The sequence below is a fragment of the Lampetra fluviatilis genome, chromosome 57 (assembly GCF_964198595.1).
Source record: "Lampetra fluviatilis chromosome 57, kcLamFluv1.1, whole genome shotgun sequence".
Classification (NCBI taxonomy): domain Eukaryota; kingdom Metazoa; phylum Chordata; class Hyperoartia; order Petromyzontiformes; family Petromyzontidae; genus Lampetra; species Lampetra fluviatilis.
In genome coordinates, this window is record NC_136331.1 from 1,545,938 (window position 1) to 1,563,876 (window position 17,939).

At 52.1% G+C, this 17,939-nt stretch overlaps 1 protein-coding gene across 4 annotated transcripts in view; it reads right to left on the reverse strand.

Moving 5' to 3' along the window:
• Nucleotides 1–17,939, reverse strand: part of LOC144950247 (uncharacterized) — a 50,359-nt gene that overhangs the window by 28,393 nt on the left and 4,027 nt on the right. Inside the window, exons 2-10 of one of the 4 annotated variants that reach the window (XM_078880304.1) lie at nt 17,324–17,370; nt 13,828–13,912; nt 13,561–13,621; nt 12,931–12,982; nt 10,784–10,897; nt 8,618–8,715; nt 7,425–7,538; nt 1,956–2,077; nt 1,036–1,205 (exon numbers count right to left, since the gene is read on the reverse strand). In XM_078880304.1, the coding sequence (XP_078736430.1) occupies nt 1,036–1,205; nt 1,956–2,077; nt 7,425–7,538; nt 8,618–8,715; nt 10,784–10,897; nt 12,931–12,982; nt 13,561–13,621; nt 13,828–13,858 (762 nt within the window). In that variant the 5' untranslated portion in view covers nt 13,859–13,912; nt 17,324–17,370. Of the gene's footprint in view, nt 1–1,035; nt 1,206–1,955; nt 2,078–7,424; nt 7,539–8,617; nt 8,716–10,783; nt 10,898–12,930; nt 12,983–13,560; nt 13,622–13,827; nt 14,713–17,323; nt 17,371–17,939 lie in introns of those variants that run through there. The other 3 variants (XM_078880306.1, XM_078880303.1, XM_078880307.1) reach the window with 3 other exon arrangements.

Consider the following 17,939-nt stretch of genomic DNA (forward strand, 5'->3'; position numbering starts at 1 on the left):
ATCGAGCCCCTGACCGCACTGCCGCCATTGTTCTTCCCCCTGCACCTCCGATGAGCACGGTCGGCTACGCACGGCGCGAAAGAAGTTCAACCAGATGCCTACGTACATGCACACGAGTGTGGGTCTCTATGGGTCTCGGTGGGTTCTCTACAGTTCGATACGTACATGCACATGAGTGTGGGTCTCTATGGGTCTCTGTTAGTTCTCTACAGTTCGATACGTACATGCACACGAGTGTGGGTCTCTATGGGTCTCGGTGGGTTCTCTACACTTCGATACGTACATGCACATGAGTGTGGGTCTCTATGGGTCTCTGTTAGTTCTCTACAGTTCTATACGTACATACACATGAGTGTGGGTCTCTATGGGTCTCTGTGGGTTCTCTACAGTTCGATACGTACATACACATGAGTGTGGGTGTCTATGGGTCTCTGTGGGTTCTCTACAGTTCGATACGTACATGCACATGAGTGTGGGTCTCTATGGGTCTCTGTTAGTTTTCTACAGTTCGATACGTACATACACATGAGTGTGGGTCTCTATGGGTCTCTGTGGGTTCTCTACGGTTCGATACGTACATACACATGAGTGTGGGTCTCTATGGGTCTCTGTGGGTTCTCTACGGTTCGATACGTACATACACATGAGTGTGGGTCTCTATGGGTCTCTGTGGGTTCTCTACAGTTCGATACGTACATACACATGAGTGTGGGTCTCTATGGGTTTCTGTTAGTTCTCTATGGGCTCTCTGGGTTGTCTATGGTTCTATATGAGGATTTTTGTGGGTCTCTTCCAATATGAGGAAGCCATTGGGAGCTGTGCACTGATTTTTGTGCTTAGTTTGTTGTCCTTCTACCCCCCCCCGCACCTCCGATGAGCGCGGTTGGCTACGTACGGCGCAAAAGAAGTTCAACGTACACACACACACACGGAGGGTGCGGCAGCAACCGACGCGGCTACAGGTGCGCGGGGATTGACGCCCCGTGCTAGGCCGAAACGTGGGGCAAGGGGCAAGGGGTGGCGCGTCCCTCTCACCGCCGAGCGATGGGCGGTAACGTTGGCGGAGGCCGGCTCCGTGGGCGTGCCGGGGGAGAGCAGGAGGCCGCCCGCCGTCACGTCCCTGCCGCCCCGCTTGAAAATCACCTTGCGGCAAAACTCCGACGCCTTCTCCACGTTGGCGGCGGCGGCGTCCAGGGCGTCGTCGTCTGCGTGCACCAGCGGGCGTCACGACGCGCCGGGGGGAGGGGGGGTGGGGGGGTGGGTGGGGCAGGGGGGTGGGTGGGGTGGGGGGAAGACGCACGCACGGGCGTCAGGAGTTTCGTCAGCTTTATTTTTGTTGCAGCAGGCGAGAAGTCACGAGGCTCAAGAGAGAGTGGGGGGGGGGGGAATCTCGTTTGCAAGAGTGAGATGTTCACTACCTCGCCTGGTATGCAGGAGGTTGTGGGTTGGACACCGACCATGAGGCCTGCTGCTGTATATTTGGCCCTCCGGTTTTTCCCTCCACATTTAGAATCATAAATTTCCACGAGATAAGCCACTTTGTTGAGCCATCATTTATGGCCAGGTGACTTCTGAAAAAGGAGCTACATAGCTCAGAGGGCCTTAGGCCTGGTAAAATAGAACTAGACTCGAGCGATAGCATCGAAGCGAGTCGAGCGACGACGCAAACCGCTACCGGAGCAACGACAACGACGAAAACAACAACAGCGGCAGCCGAATAGAAATCTAGGAGCGCGAAAAACAACAACCGCATTGCAGATGAAATCCAAAATGGTGCACAAAACACAAACCGATGCCAAATCAGACGGCCGAGAACCGACGGCATTCCGGGCGGCTTTGCTCATCGGCTCTTATTTTTCAGACACGTTCGAATTTCAAACCGGGGTCGGCCTCCGCTGCCGCGCTGCCCAGAGGAGCGCGCTTGCTGTGGTTCACAAGGACTTGAGCGCAGTTACCTGCTGCATCAGCAGCGGAGGTCACCCGGGTCACGGAGTCACTGCCATTGCCGAGTCTGTCCTTCACTCCCAGCACCACCACGGGGTAGAGCTGCGGCCTCACAGTCGTGTCACCATCCTTGCTGTTAGACAAACACAGCGGGGCGGGGGCGGGGGTTGTTCTTATTCGCGTCTCTCACCACACATGCTCATTACACACTCGCTCGCAACGAACACTCTGCTCACACGCTCGTAATACACACTCACAACACACACTCACAACACACACACTCACAACACACACACACACCCATAACACACACACCCACAACACACACACACCCATAACACACACGCTCACAACACACACGCTCACAACACACACGCTCACAACACACACGCTCACAACACACACGCTCACAACACACACGCTCACAACACACACGCTCACAACACACACACACTCACAACACACACACACTCACAACACACACACGCTCACAACACACACACGCTCACAACACACACTCACAACACACAGACTCACAACACACACACAACACACAGACTCACAACACACACACAACACACACACTCACAACACACACACTCACAACACACACTCTCACAACAAACACACTCTCACAACAAACACACTCTCACAACAAACACACTCTCACAAAAAACACACAACACACACTCACAACACACACACTCACAACACACACTCTCACAACAAACACACTCTCACAACAAACACACTCTCACAACAAACACACAACACACACTCACAACACACACACTCACAACACACACATCCGTAACACACACTCACAACACACACTCACAACACACACACTCACAACACACACACTCACAACACACACATCCGTAACACACACTCACAACACACACACAACACACACACTCACAACACACACACTCTCACAACAAACACACTCTCACAACAAACACACAACACACACTCACAACACACACACTCACAACACACACTCTCACAACAAACACACTCTCACAACAAACACACTCTCACAACAAACACACAACACACACTCACAACACACACACTCACAACACACACACTCACAACACACACATCCGTAACACACACTCACAACACACACACTCACAACACACACACTCTCACAACAAACACACTCTCACAACAAACACACTCTCACAACAAACACACAACACACACTCACAACACACACACTCACAACACACACTCTCACAACACACACTCACAACACACACGCTCACAACACACACATCCGTAACACACACTCACAACACACACTCACAACACACACACTCACAACACACACACTCTCACAACAAACACACTCTCACAACAAACACACAACACACACTCACAACACACACACTCACAACACACACTCTCACAACACACACTCACAACACACACTCACAACACACACACTCACAACACACACACTCACAACACACACATCCGTAACACACACTCACAACACACACTCACAACACACACACTCACAACACACACTCTCACAACACACACTCACAACACACACGCTCACAACACACACACTCACAACACACACGCTCACAACACACACGCTCACAACACACACACACTCACAACACACACACTCACAACACACACACGCTCACAACACACACTCACAACACACAGACTCACAACACACACACAACACACAGACTCACAACACACACACAACACACACACTCACAACACACACACAACACACACACTCACAACACACACACTCACAACACACACTCTCACAACACACACATCCGTAACACACACTCACAACACACACTCACAACACACACACTCACAACACACACACAACACACACACTCACAACACACACACTCACAACACACACACTCACAACACACACACTCACAACACACACTCACACAACACACACATCCGTAACACACACACAACACACACACTCACAACACACACACTCACAACACACACACTCACAACACACACATCCGTAACACACACTCACAACACACTCACAACACACACACTCACAACACACACATCCGTAACACACACTCACAACACACACACAACACACACACACAACACACACACTCACAACACACACATCCGTAACACACACTCACAACACACACTCACAACACACACTCACAACACACACACTCACAACACACACATCCGTAACACACACTCACAACACACACTCACAACACACACACTCACAACACACACTCTCACAACAAACACACAACACACACTCACAACACACACACTCACAACACACACACTCACAACACACACACTCACAACACACACACTCACAACACACACATCCGTAACACACACTCACAACACACACACTCACAACAAACACACTCTCACAACAAACACACTCTCACAACAAACACACAACACACACTCACAACACACACACTCACAACACACACACTCACAACACACACATCCGTAACACACACTCACAACACACACACTCACAACACACACACTCACAACACACACACTCTCACAACAAACACACTCTCACAACAAACACACAACACACACTCACAACACACACACTCACAACACACACTCTCACAACAAACACACTCTCACAACAAACACACTCTCACAACAAACACACAACACACACTCACAACACACACACTCACAACACACACTCTCACAACACACACTCACAACACACACGCTCACAACACACACATCCGTAACACACACTCACAACACACACTCACAACACACACTCTCACAACAAACACACACTCACAACACACACACTCTCACAACAAACACACTCTCACAACAAACACACAACACACACTCACAACACACACTCTCACAACACACACTCACAACACACACTCACAACACACACACTCACAACACACACACTCACAACACACACACACTCACAACACACACTCACAACACACACACTCACAACACACACATCCGTAACACACACTCACAACACACACTCACAACACACACACTCACAACACACACACTCACAACACACACACTCACAACACACACACTCACAACACACACATCCGTAACACACACTCACAACACACACACTCACAACACACACTCTCACAACAAACACACAACACACACTCACAACACACACATCCGTAACACACACTCACAACACACACACTCACAACAAACACACTCTCACAACAAACACACTCTCACAACAAACACACAACACACACTCACAACACACACACTCACAACACACACATCCGTAACACACACTCACAACACACACACTCACAACACACACACTCACAACACACACACTCTCACAACAAACACACTCTCACAACAAACACACAACACACACTCACAACACACACACTCACAACACACACTCTCACAACAAACACACTCTCACAACAAACACACAACACACACTCACAACACACACACTCACAACACACACTCTCACAACACACACTCACAACACACACGCTCACAACACACACATCCGTAACACACACATCCGTAACACACACTCACAACACACACTCACAACACACACACTCTCACAACAAACACACTCTCACAACAAACACACAACACACACTCACAACACACACTCTCACAACACACACTCACAACACACACACTCACAACACACACACTCACAACACACACACACTCACAACACACACTCACAACACACACACTCACAACACACACATCCGTAACACACACTCACAACACACACTCACAACACACACACTCACAACACACACTCACAACACACACACTCACAACACACACATCCGTAACACACACTCACAACACACACACTCACAACACACACTCACAACACACACATCCGTAACACACACTCACAACACACACACTCACAACACACACTCACAACACACACATCCGTAACACACACTCACAACACACACTCACAACACACACACTCACAACACACACATCCGTAACACACACTCACAACACACACTCACAACACACACTCACAACACACACACTCACAACACACACATCCGTAACACACACTCACAACACACACACTCACAACACACACTCACAACACACACACTCACAACACACACATCCGTAACACACACTCACAACACACACACTCACAACACACACTCACAACACACACACTCACAACACACACATCCGTAACACACACTCACAACACACACATCCGTAACACACACTCACAACACACACACTCACAACACACACACTCACAACACACACATCCGTAACACACACACTCACAACACACACATCCGTAACACACACACTCACAACACACACTCACAACACACACTCACAACACACACACTCACAACACACACTCACAACACACACATCCGTAACACACACTCACAACACACACTCACAACACACACACTCACAACACACACTCACAACACACACATCCGTAACACACACTCACAACACACACATCCGTAACACACACTCACAACACACACTCACAACACACACACTCACAACACACACTCACAACACACACATCCGTAACACACACTCACAACACACACATCCGTAACACACACTCACAACACACACTCACAACACACACACTCACAACACACACTCACAACACACACATCCGTAACACACACTCACAACACACACATCCGCAACACACACTCACAACACACACTCACAACACACACATCCGTAACACACACTCACAACACACACATCCGCAACACACACACTCGTAATGAACAAGCAACGGCTTTAGGCTGGCCATCCAACAAAGATGGTCACAAGATGGCGGGCACTTTCAGATGCACTTCTGCGGCCGTCTGGAACGCTCTCCCCTCCGATATTAGGAAGCCACTGGAGCTAAGCACTTTGATATCGTCTAGAGTGAAAACTGACTTCTTTAAAACTGCTTTGTGCGTTTAGTTTGTTGTCCTCCGGTTAGCACGGTTGGCTATGTACGGTGCAAAGGAAGTTCAACATACATACACACTACACTATACACTACGCTATACACTAGAATACAATACACTATACACTACGCTATACACTAGAATACAATACACTATACACTACGCTATACACTAGAATACACTATACACTACAATACATTACACTATACACTACACACACTACGCAATACACTTCATTATACACTAAACTACTATACATGACGACACTAGACTTATTTCAACATACGTAAATAAATATTACACATTCACCAACTTCGAAACTCCCGCAACCTACGCCCCCCCCTGCCCGCCCCTCCCCTCTGCAAAACACAGCGGCCTGGCGGCAGCAGCAGCCACGGCACGCTGGCACCGGCGCCGGCACCGTAACAATGAACAACGAGAAATCCGCGTGAAGAGCGACTCCCGCCGGAGGCGCCTGGCTGCGCTCACCGCGGGGATGGCTCCTTGCTCTGGGCGTTGGCGTGCAGGAACCAGCGCCCTCCCACCAGCGTGCCGCCCGCCGTGGACGCCTGCGGGCTGCTGCGCAGCGGGCGCAGCTGCTCCCTAGGCCAGACGGTGCAGTGGCACAACAAGACAAGACAAAGGATCCTCCCCGTATAGCCTTCACACGACCGCCGGGGCAAGTGCCGTTTGCGAGCAGCACCTGTAAAGGAAGGCCGGCACGGCGCACGAGGGGGTGGGTGGCCAACACCACGCCCGGCGATGTTTACACACAGCACCGGGTACTCATTTGAGGCCGAGTCGACCTAGGGGAGGGCCCCAGGACCAGTTCAAGATAATCGTCACCGCTGTTGGTGGCCGTGAGCGGGAATCGAACTCGGTTAATTTGCCTGGTTCGTCGCGCAGCGAAAGCACGAACCGCTGCTGCTGAATCTGTAAGAGCTGCGAGGTTGTCGCGTAAACCACAGACGGACGGGAGGCAAGGCGGCCAGAACCGGAGCCAACAACGACTGCCTGAGCTCTGGGGTCCTATGTTGGGATGTTTTGGCCAACTCGGTTATTAATAATAATGGCTGTTTACTCATCATCATTAATAATAATAATTTAATTTTATAGAGCGTCATTCATGCAATTGCACATCAATTATTCAGTTCCGTACAAAAAAGTTCCCCACTACTTAGCAAATTTAAAACAATATGAATACATAAATAACAAGAAAAAATGCACATGACAAGCAAAAAATAATCGCAGACAAAATGTATTTAAATAAATCCGTTCGCTCTCCATACCCCACACCACAATCCCAACATTTTGCCGGATTCTGGAGAACTTTCACTGGAGAGGTGGTGCAGTGGCCAAAAAGTTACGAGTCAGTTGGACAATAATGCAAATGCCTATTTTCCAGCGTATGGCAGGAGGCAAGACACGCAGAACAGGGGGAGAGCGTACAAACTCCACACAGAGAGGCGTCAGGAGTTGGGAAACGAACCCAGGTGCTTTCTTGATTTTCGAGGCAGGAGCGTCGGCACTGCGCTGTCACCACCCTGCCACATTTGCCGCCCTTCCCCCCTCCGCGCCTCCGATTGGCACGGCTGGCTACGTACGATTCGAAAGATGTTCAACGGAAGCGTAATGGGCTACAGATTGTGGAACCCCGGAAGCGACCTTGCCGAGTTCTCTACCTGGACGAGTTTTCCGTGGAGGGCAACCGGGCCCTGGTCTGGGTGGGCGACGTTCGTATCCCGCGTCCTCCTTTGGCGAAGTACGAGCTCGTAGACTTCTGCGCACAACACACACCGCGTCATCACAGCCACCGCGTCACCACCACCACCACCGCGTCACCACCACCGCCACCGCGTCACCACCACCACCGCGTCACCACCGCCACCGCGTCACCACCACCACCACCGCGTCACCACCACCACGTCACCACCACCGCGTCACCACCACCACCGCGTCACCACCGCCACCGCGTCACCACCACCACCGCGTCACCACCGCCACCGCGTCACCACCACCACCGCGTCACCACCGCCGCATCGTCACCACCACCACGTCACCACCACCACCGCGTCACCACCGCCGCATCGTCACCACCGCCGCATCGTCACCACCGCCGCATCATCACCACCGCCGCATCGTCACCGCCGCATCGTCACCACCACCGCATCACCACCGCCGCATCGTCACCACCGCCGCATCGTCACCACCGCCGCATCGTCACCGCCACATCGTCACCACCGCCGCATCGTCACCACCGCCGCATCGTCACCACCGCCGTATCGTCACCACCGCCACATCGTCACCACCGCCACATCGTCACCACCGCCGCATCGTCACCGCCACATCGTCACCACCGCCGCATCGTCACCACCGCCGCATCGTCACCACCGCCGCATCGTCACCACCGCCGCATCGTCACCACCGCCGCATCGTCACCACCGCCGCATCATCACCACCGCCGCATCGTCACCGCCGCATCGTCACCACCACCGCATCACCACCGCCGCATCGTCACCACCGCCACATCGTCACCACCGCCACATCGTCACTGCCACATCGTCACCACCGCCGCATCGTCACCACCGCCGCATCGTCACCACCGCCGCATCGTCACCACCGCCGCATCGTCACCACCGCCGCATCGTCACCACCGCCACATCGTCACCACCGCCGCATCATCACCACCGCCGCATCGTCACCGCCGCATCGTCACCACCGCCACATCGTCACCACCGCCACATCGTCACTGCCACATCGTCACCACCGCCACATCGTCACCACCGCCACATCGTCACCACCGCCACATCGTCACCACCGCCACATCGTCACCACCGCCACATCGTCACCACCGCCACATCGTCACCACCGCCACGTCACAAGCACTAGAATTGACAAACTAATTTCTTGAGAAGTGCTTCTTGTGTCCTTCTCCCTGCAACTCCGATGAGCACGGTTGGCAACGTACGGTGCGAAAGAAGTTCAACATATGTACGCACAAAGGATAAAGAGGCGCAGCCCTGCAACGTCTTACTCGCACCGCTGTTGACGGAAAGACCCCCCAAGAGTGGGAGCTCTGGAGAGCCCCTCTGGGAAGATATTTCTCCCCTTGACCCCACGCCGGCCAGATGTCTTCGGAAGAGGTGGGGTACCCACACTTTACCCCACCGCACGCGACCTGACGATCGACCAACCGTGGCGCGTTACCTACTGACTGTGACCGCTGCTGAAATCCGCACGACGCCGACCCCAACCTAAACTAAACAATTTTGTATTTAACCCGGTAAGGCCCACCGAGCTATGTAGCTCGGTGGGCCTTACCGACAGCTCAACGAAGCGGCTTGTCACTTGGAAATTTAAAGCAGCCAAATTCGTTTCGATCGCAACACAAGCGGTCGTCATGAAGACAACCGCTTGTGTTGCGATCGAAACGTCGTGATTTGTTTTATTTTATTTCTACCTACGTGACTTCACCGAAAGAACCAAAGAGTATGGATTCCTGCAGTCACGAAAGCGTCAAATCAAGATTCAGCCAAATACTCTTAAACGCTCAGTGTGGAGGGAAAAACCGGAGGACCCCGGGAAAAATTCACAAGACCACGGTGAAAGAGAGAGAGACACGCAACTCCAAATATACAGCAGCAAGCATCAGGGTCAGGATCGAACCCACGACCTCCTGTATACCAGGCGAGGTAGTTAACATCTCCTAGCCACTGTGATGATAATGAGAGAGAGACACGCAGACTCCAAATATACAGCCGCAGGCGTCAGGGTCGGGATCGAACCCACGACCTCCTGTATACCAGGCGAGGTAGTTAACATCTCCTAGCCACCGTGGCAGAACCCACCTTGACATCACCGCATTCCGTATTGAGGTGCCTCAGCGGAGACAGCTGAACCATGGACACGTCCTTGGTCAGATCCGTCCTCAGCGGGATGGTGAACGCCACGCTCTTCACCTCCTTGGGACATAAAAAGCGGCACGCAGATTCAGCCGTGTGGCAAAATGCGGCAGCAGCGGGACGCCGCGGTGGCTAGGAGATGTTAACTACCTCGCCTGGTCTACAGGAGGTCGTGGGTTCATCGCCACGTCCATCACCAGCGGCACGCCCAGAAGAACCACGAGTCCCGTGGCTGGCCGCCGCAGCATCAGAGGTGAACAGTGACAGTCAACGGTGGCTAGGAGATGTTAACTACCTCGCCTGGCCTACAGGAGGTCATGGGTTCAATTTGATGCAGCTAATCTGGCTGTGACGGTCCCACCTGATGACGGAGACTTGTGTTACCTGCTGCTGTATATTTCGAGTTTGCGTGTCTCTCTCCCCGTGGTCGCATGGATTTTGTTGCGGGTCCTCCAGTTTTCTCCTCCACATTTAGAATCGACGCCATGCGTGTAGAGAGTATTTGCCTGCTGGGATACATTTCCACGCGATGGAAACCCACTTTGTTGGGCTATCATTTCTGATCGCCAGGTCGCTTCTGAAAACGAGCTATGGAGCTCCATAGGCCTTACCTGGTCAAATAAAAATAGTTTAGTTGAAGAGTTTAGGTTGGAGCGGCGGGAGAGAGCTCGTGGTGGCACTCGTCGCCTGGGTTCGACTCCCCACTAAGGCCGCCCTCACCGAGTGGAGTTGGTACATCATCTCTCTCTCTCTCTCTGTCGCCTGCTGTCCTGCATGGGTTTCCTTGGGTTTCTCCGGTTTCCTCCTCCCATTGTTTAAAAATAAATCCACAGCGTAACCGGTATTGGCAAAAAAAAATGCTGGCAGTTTACCTGCAAATGACTCAACTGTACGTATTTCTTTCGCTCTGTACGTAGCCAACCGTGCTAATCAGAGGTGCGGGGGATTACACACAGCGGCAATATCTCCCACATACTGCGAAAACTTGGTAGAACCCTCCTGAATAAGAGTCTCAGTGATGCTTTCCGAGGTAAATCGGTGCAATAGTAATAATTAGTATTATTGTATTGACAGTAGAGCCTACATGCGGTGTGAGTGGACTAGTGGCCACGGGAGGTAATGAAAGGGGAGTCAGTTGTGAGTGCGAAGGGACTGGTGGCTACGGGAGGTAATGACAGGGGAGTCAGTTGTGAGTGTGAAGGGACTAGTGGCTATGGGAGGTAATGACAGGGGTATCAGTTGTGAGTGCGAAGGGACTGGTGGCTACGGGAGGTAATGACAGGGGAGTCAGTTGTGAGTGTGAAGGGACTGGTGGCCACGGGAGGTAATGACACGGGTATCAGTTGTGAGTGCGAAGGGACTGGTGGCCATGGGAGGTAATGACAGGAGAGTCAGTTGTGAGTGCGAAGGGACTGGTGGCCACGGGAGGTAATGACAGGGGAGTCAGTTGTGAGTGAGAAGGGACTGGTGGCTATGGGAGGTAATGACAGGGGTATCAGTTGTTTGAAGAGACTGGTGGCCACGGGAGGTAATGACACGGGTATCAGTTGTGAGTGCGAAGGGACTGGTGGCTATGGGAGGTAATGACAGGAGAGTCAGTTGTGAGTGCGAAGGGACTGGTGGCTATGGGAGGTAATGACAGGAGAGTCAGTTGTGAGTGTGAAGGGACTGGTGGCTATGGGAGGTAATGACAGGGGAGTCAGTTGTGAGTGCGAAGGGACTGGTGGCTATGGGAGGTAATGACAGGAGAGTCAGTTGTGAGTGCGAAGGGACTGGTGGCTATGGGAGGTAATGACAGGAGAGTCAGTTGTGAGTGTGAAGGGACTGGTGGCTACGGGAATGTTCTAGAAGGGAGCGTGGTCAGGTGATGGAAGAGGCCGTGGAGTCTGCCGGTGGAGCGAGCGTCCAGAGTCAACGAGACGGTTCGAGAAGGGGGGCGTGGCCTCGTGTTGGTATAAAAGGGGGAGATGCGTGGGAGACCCGGGGCTGTTGCAGTGGGGGTCTCCGCCGATGTCAAGTGAACGTGTCCGCAATAAAGTGCCATCTCAAGAGAAGTGTGTCCAGTCGTCATTACAACTGGCGTCAACAAATACCTGCTTGTCATCTGGAGACTCGCTGTCCTCCTCGTTCAACAGAATTATCTCACTGTGCACACACACGCACACAGGACACAAAAGACAAATGTTGGAGCAAGTGCCGTTAGCGAGTAGCAACACCTATGAAGGCCGGCACGGTACACGAGGTGGTGGGTGGCCAACACCACGCCTGGCCGTCTTTGTCTCCCTAGTGGCGATGTTTACACACCGCACCGGGTACTCATTTGAGGCCGAGTCGACCTAGGGAAGGGCCCCGGGACCAGTTCAGATAATAGTGAACTGGTGTTGGTGGCCGTGAGTGGGAATCAAACTCAGGTCGCGGGGTTTGAAGCGCAGTGCGTGTGTGGCGAGAGTGGGTTTGAGAGTGTGTGTTGGGGGCATATGATAACGGTGTATGTTGTGCGAGGGTTGGGAGTGTGGCGAATGTGGTGTGGTGAGTGTTGCGGTCAGTGCAGTGTGGCGAGTGTGGCGAGGCGAATGTGTTGTACTGTGAGTGGTGTGGTTAGCATGGTGTTGTGTGTGTGTGGTGTGCTGTTGTGTGTGTGTGGTGTGCTGTTGTGTGTGTGTGGTGAGTGTGGTGAGTGAGGCGAGGCGAGTGAGGTGAATGGGGTGAGTTCCGTGTCTCACTCGTGTCGAGGTTTCTCTTCGTCACTTGATGTTTCCTGTATGCGTTCCACTGCATCCAGAGCTGTACACACACACACGTACACAAGGCTTATGAAGACCGGCATGGCACACGAGGGAGTGGGTATCCGGCACCACACCCGGCTGTCCTTATCTCCCTAGTGGTGATGTTGACAGACCACACCTGGTAATCATTTAAGGGCTGAGTGGACCTGAGGGAGATCCACGACCGGTTCAGATATTTGTGACGGTGAGCGGCGAGCGACGTACCTTTTAAGAGTTTAGACCTCCGCTCCGACATGGTCGAGGGAGCGTCGATCCCACTGGGTCTGCTGACCGCCCCGTGCCTCTCCTCCTGCGGCGGAACACAACGCTCAGTAACCACGAGCTTGCTCATCCACTCATTCACTCGTTAACTCACTCATTCACTCACTCGCTCACTCGTTAACTCACTCATTCACTCACTCGCTCACTCGTTAACTCACTCATTCACTCACTCGCTCACTCGTTAACTCACTCATTCACTCACTCGCTCACTCGTTAACTCACTCATTCACTCACTCGCTCACTCGTTAACTCACTCATTCACTCACTCGCTCACTCGTTAACTCACTCATTCACTCACTCGCTCACTCGTTAACTCACTCATTCACTCACTCGCTCACTCGTTAACTCACTCATTCACTCACTCGCTCACTCGTTAACTCACTCATTCACTCACTCGCTCACTCGTTAACTCACTCATTCACTCACTCGCTCACTCGTTAACTCACTCACTCGCTCGCACACTCAACTCATTGACCATTCACACATTGAGCGTGGTGCTTTAGAAGCGAGCCAGGCAGCAGCTTCACAATCTACGCAGTCGTCAACGATGTCATCGTTTGTCTTGTGCCACGGCTACAGTTCGGGTTGCAGCGTAACGAGCCCCTACCCGCCCTAGGCCTTGCTACACACCAGAGGTCGCAAACGGGTACCCGTACCCGGCCGGGTAGCCGGGTATCGGGTAGGGTACGGGTATTGGGTACCCGGTTGCGACCTCTGCTACACACACAGGAGGCAGCCTTGGCGAGTTCGGACCCTGCTTGAGGAGGGTCCGGGGTCACAGCGCTGAAGATCAAACCCAAGCCGGGCGGTCCGTTGTATATTTGGAGTGTGCGGTGTCTCGCTGCTGCTGTGTATTTGGAGTGTGCGTGTCTCGCTGCTGCTGTGTATTTGGAGTGTGCGGTGTCTCGCTGCTGCTGTGTATTTGGAGTGTGCGGTGTCTCGCTGCTGCTGTGTATTTGGAGTGTGCGTGTCTCGCTGCTGCTGTGTATTTGGAGTGTGCGGTGTCTCGCTGCTGCTGTGTATTTGGAGTGTGCGGTGTCTCGCTGCTGCTGTGTATTTGGAGTGTGCGTGTCTCGCTGCTGCTGTGTATTTGGAGTGTGCGTGTCTCGCTGCTGCTGTGTATTTGGAGTGTGCGTGTCTCGCTGCTGCTGTGTATTTGGAGTGTGCGTGTCTCGCTGCTGCTGTGTATTTGGAGTGTGCGTGTCTCGCTGCTGCTGTGTATTTGGAGTGTGCGGTGTCTCGCTGCTGCTGTGTATTTGGAGTGTGCGTGTCTCGCTGCTGCTGTGTATTTGGAGTGTGCGTGTCTCGCTGCTGCTGTGTATTTGGAGTGTGCGTGTCTCGCTGCTGCTGTGCATTTGGAGTGTGCGTGTCTCGCTGCTGCTGTGTATTTGGAGTGTGCGGTGTCTCGCTGCTGCTGTGTATTTGGAGTGTGCGTGTCTCGCTGCTGCTGTGTATTTGGAGTTGTGCGTGTCTCGCTGCTGCTGTGTATTTGGAGTGTGCGTATCTCGCTGCTGCTGTGTATTTGGAGTGTGCGTGTCTCGCTGCTGCTGTGTATTTGGAGTGTGTGTGTCTCGCTGCTGCTGTGTATTTGGAGTGTGCGTGTCTCGCTGCTGCTGTGTATTTGGAGTGTGCGTGTCTCGCTGCTGCTGTGTATTTGGAGTGTGCGGTGTCTCGCTGCTGCTGTGTATTTGGAGTGTGCGTGTCTCGCTGCTGCTGTGTATTTGGAGTGTGTGTGTCTCGCTGCTGCTGTGTATTTGGAGTGTGCGTGTCTCGCTGCTGCTGTGTATTTGGAGTGTGTGTGTCTCGCTGCTGCTGTGTATTTGGAGTGTGCGTGTCTCGCTGCTGCTGTGTATTTGGAGTGTGCGGTGTCTCGCTGCTGCTGTGTATTTGGAGTGTGCGTGTCTCGCTGCTGCTGTGTATTTGGAGTGTGCGTGTCTCGCTGCTGCTTTGTATTTGGAGTGTGCGGTGTCTCGCTGCTGCTGTGTATTTGGAGTGTGCGTGTCTCGCTGCTGCTGTGTATTTGGAGTGTGTGTGTCTCGCTGCTGCTGTGTATTTGGAGTGTGCGTGTCTCGCTGCTGCTGTGTATTTGGAGTGTGCGTGTCTCGCTGCTGCTGTGTATTTGGAGTGTGTGTGTCTCGCTGCTGCTGTGTATTTGGAGTGTGCGTGTCTCGCTGCTGCTGTGCATTTGGAGTGTGCGTGTCTCGCTGCTGCTGTGTATTTGGAGTGTGCGTGTCTCGCTGCTGCTGTGTATTTGGAGTGTGCGTGTCTCGCTGCTGCTGTGTATTTGGAGTGTGCGTGTCTCGCTGCTGCTGTGTATTTGGAGTGTGCGTGTCTCGCTCTCCGTGGTCGCGCGGATTTTTTTTCTGGGTCTTCCGGTTTTTCAGTCCACATTTAGAAACATGCGTTTAAGAGTATTTGGCTGCTTTATATTTCCACATAAGCCACATCGTTGAGCTATCATTTATGGCCAAGTCACTTCTGAAGAAGAGCTATATGGCTCAGGGGACCTTACCTGGTAAAATGAAAATAGTTTATAGTTTTGTTTAGTTTATAGCCAGCAAGATTCCTTCAGTTACGCACTCGCTCATGCAACACACTCATTCACTTATTCATTCACACACCCGTTCACTCCCTAAAGGACTCACTCAATTGCTTGTCGATGCACTCCTGGCCACTGCGCCACCGCTCCCCATACCGACGCACAAACACATCAACAGCTACTTGCCATAACCATACACGCACACAATCAAATCCACGTCACTTGCCACCACGCGCTGCGCAATGGAAGTCTGTCTCACTGGGCATCTATTATATAACACTTATCAGATCACATATTGGCACTCGAAATGGAGTGCTACAGAAGGATACTGCATCTAAGTTGCACCCAAAGAGTGAGCAGCGTAGAAGTAAGAAAAAAGTAGCACATAGAAGACAACCTGATGATGCAGGCAGTGATGAGGATGAAACTGGCACTATTGGGACACACATGCAGGATGGACAACAACAGGGAAATTAACAGCGTGTTGTTGTTCGGGAAAAATTTAAAGGAACCGGAAAGAGAGAAAGACCTCACAGAGAATGGCTTGACGACTACATCACAAGAGATTGGTGCCAGTAGCCTGGTGACGCACTCCTTGAGCAAGTTGGCACAAGACGGAGGAAAGTGGAAACAAATGTTCAAGTGTACAGCGGACACCTACGGGCAATCTGCCCATGGATCGTGACGGTGATATTACTCCAGTAATAACGCTGCTCTTTGGACCCAAAATCAAAACTTTTGAATCGTCCCCATAGCAAAACCATGCGCACTCTAGCTCAGACACACAACTGCCGCTTCAACATGGAACGATCTCCCATGCCACACAGGCGTGCGTGTGTCTTGGCAGAATCGACCCCGCGTGGTGTGACGCGGATCACACAACGGTAAGCAGCTTCTCACGCTGTTCAGGAGGCGGTGGCGGTGACCCCGCACAGCTTATCGGTTAACTGCACTCCCACATACACGGAAGTAAATAAACACAACCCATCCCACTGTTATTAATTTCTCAGCAACCTTGGCCGCCACAGGAGCCCAAAGGCGGCAAACACGTCAAGAGACCAGCAACAAACAGCACGATCAAAGATCCATTCAGTATTTGTCTTTTGGGTCAGGCCAAGTCTATTTACCTTACATAGGTTTACATAGCGCCTTAAACCCAAGGCGCTTCACAACAATCGTAACATTGTACGTAAGATGACAGTGGTTGAAATAAAGAGTGGGATTGTTATTAAAGAAAAAGGTGGTGGTGTAGAGGTGGTGACAGTTAGAAGAACAGGTGGGAGTGGTTAAGGATGGGTTGGGGTAGTGATAGGGGTTGGAGAAGTGAAAGGGGTTGGGGTAGTGATAGGGGTGGGAGTAGTGATAGGGGTAGTGAACAGAGGTTGATGCAGTGATAGGGGTAGTGATATTGATAGGGGTAGTGATATTGGTTGGGGTAGTGATAGCAGTAGTGATAGGGGTAGTGATAGGAGTAGTGATAGGGGTAGTGATAGGGGTAGTGATAGGGGTAGTGATA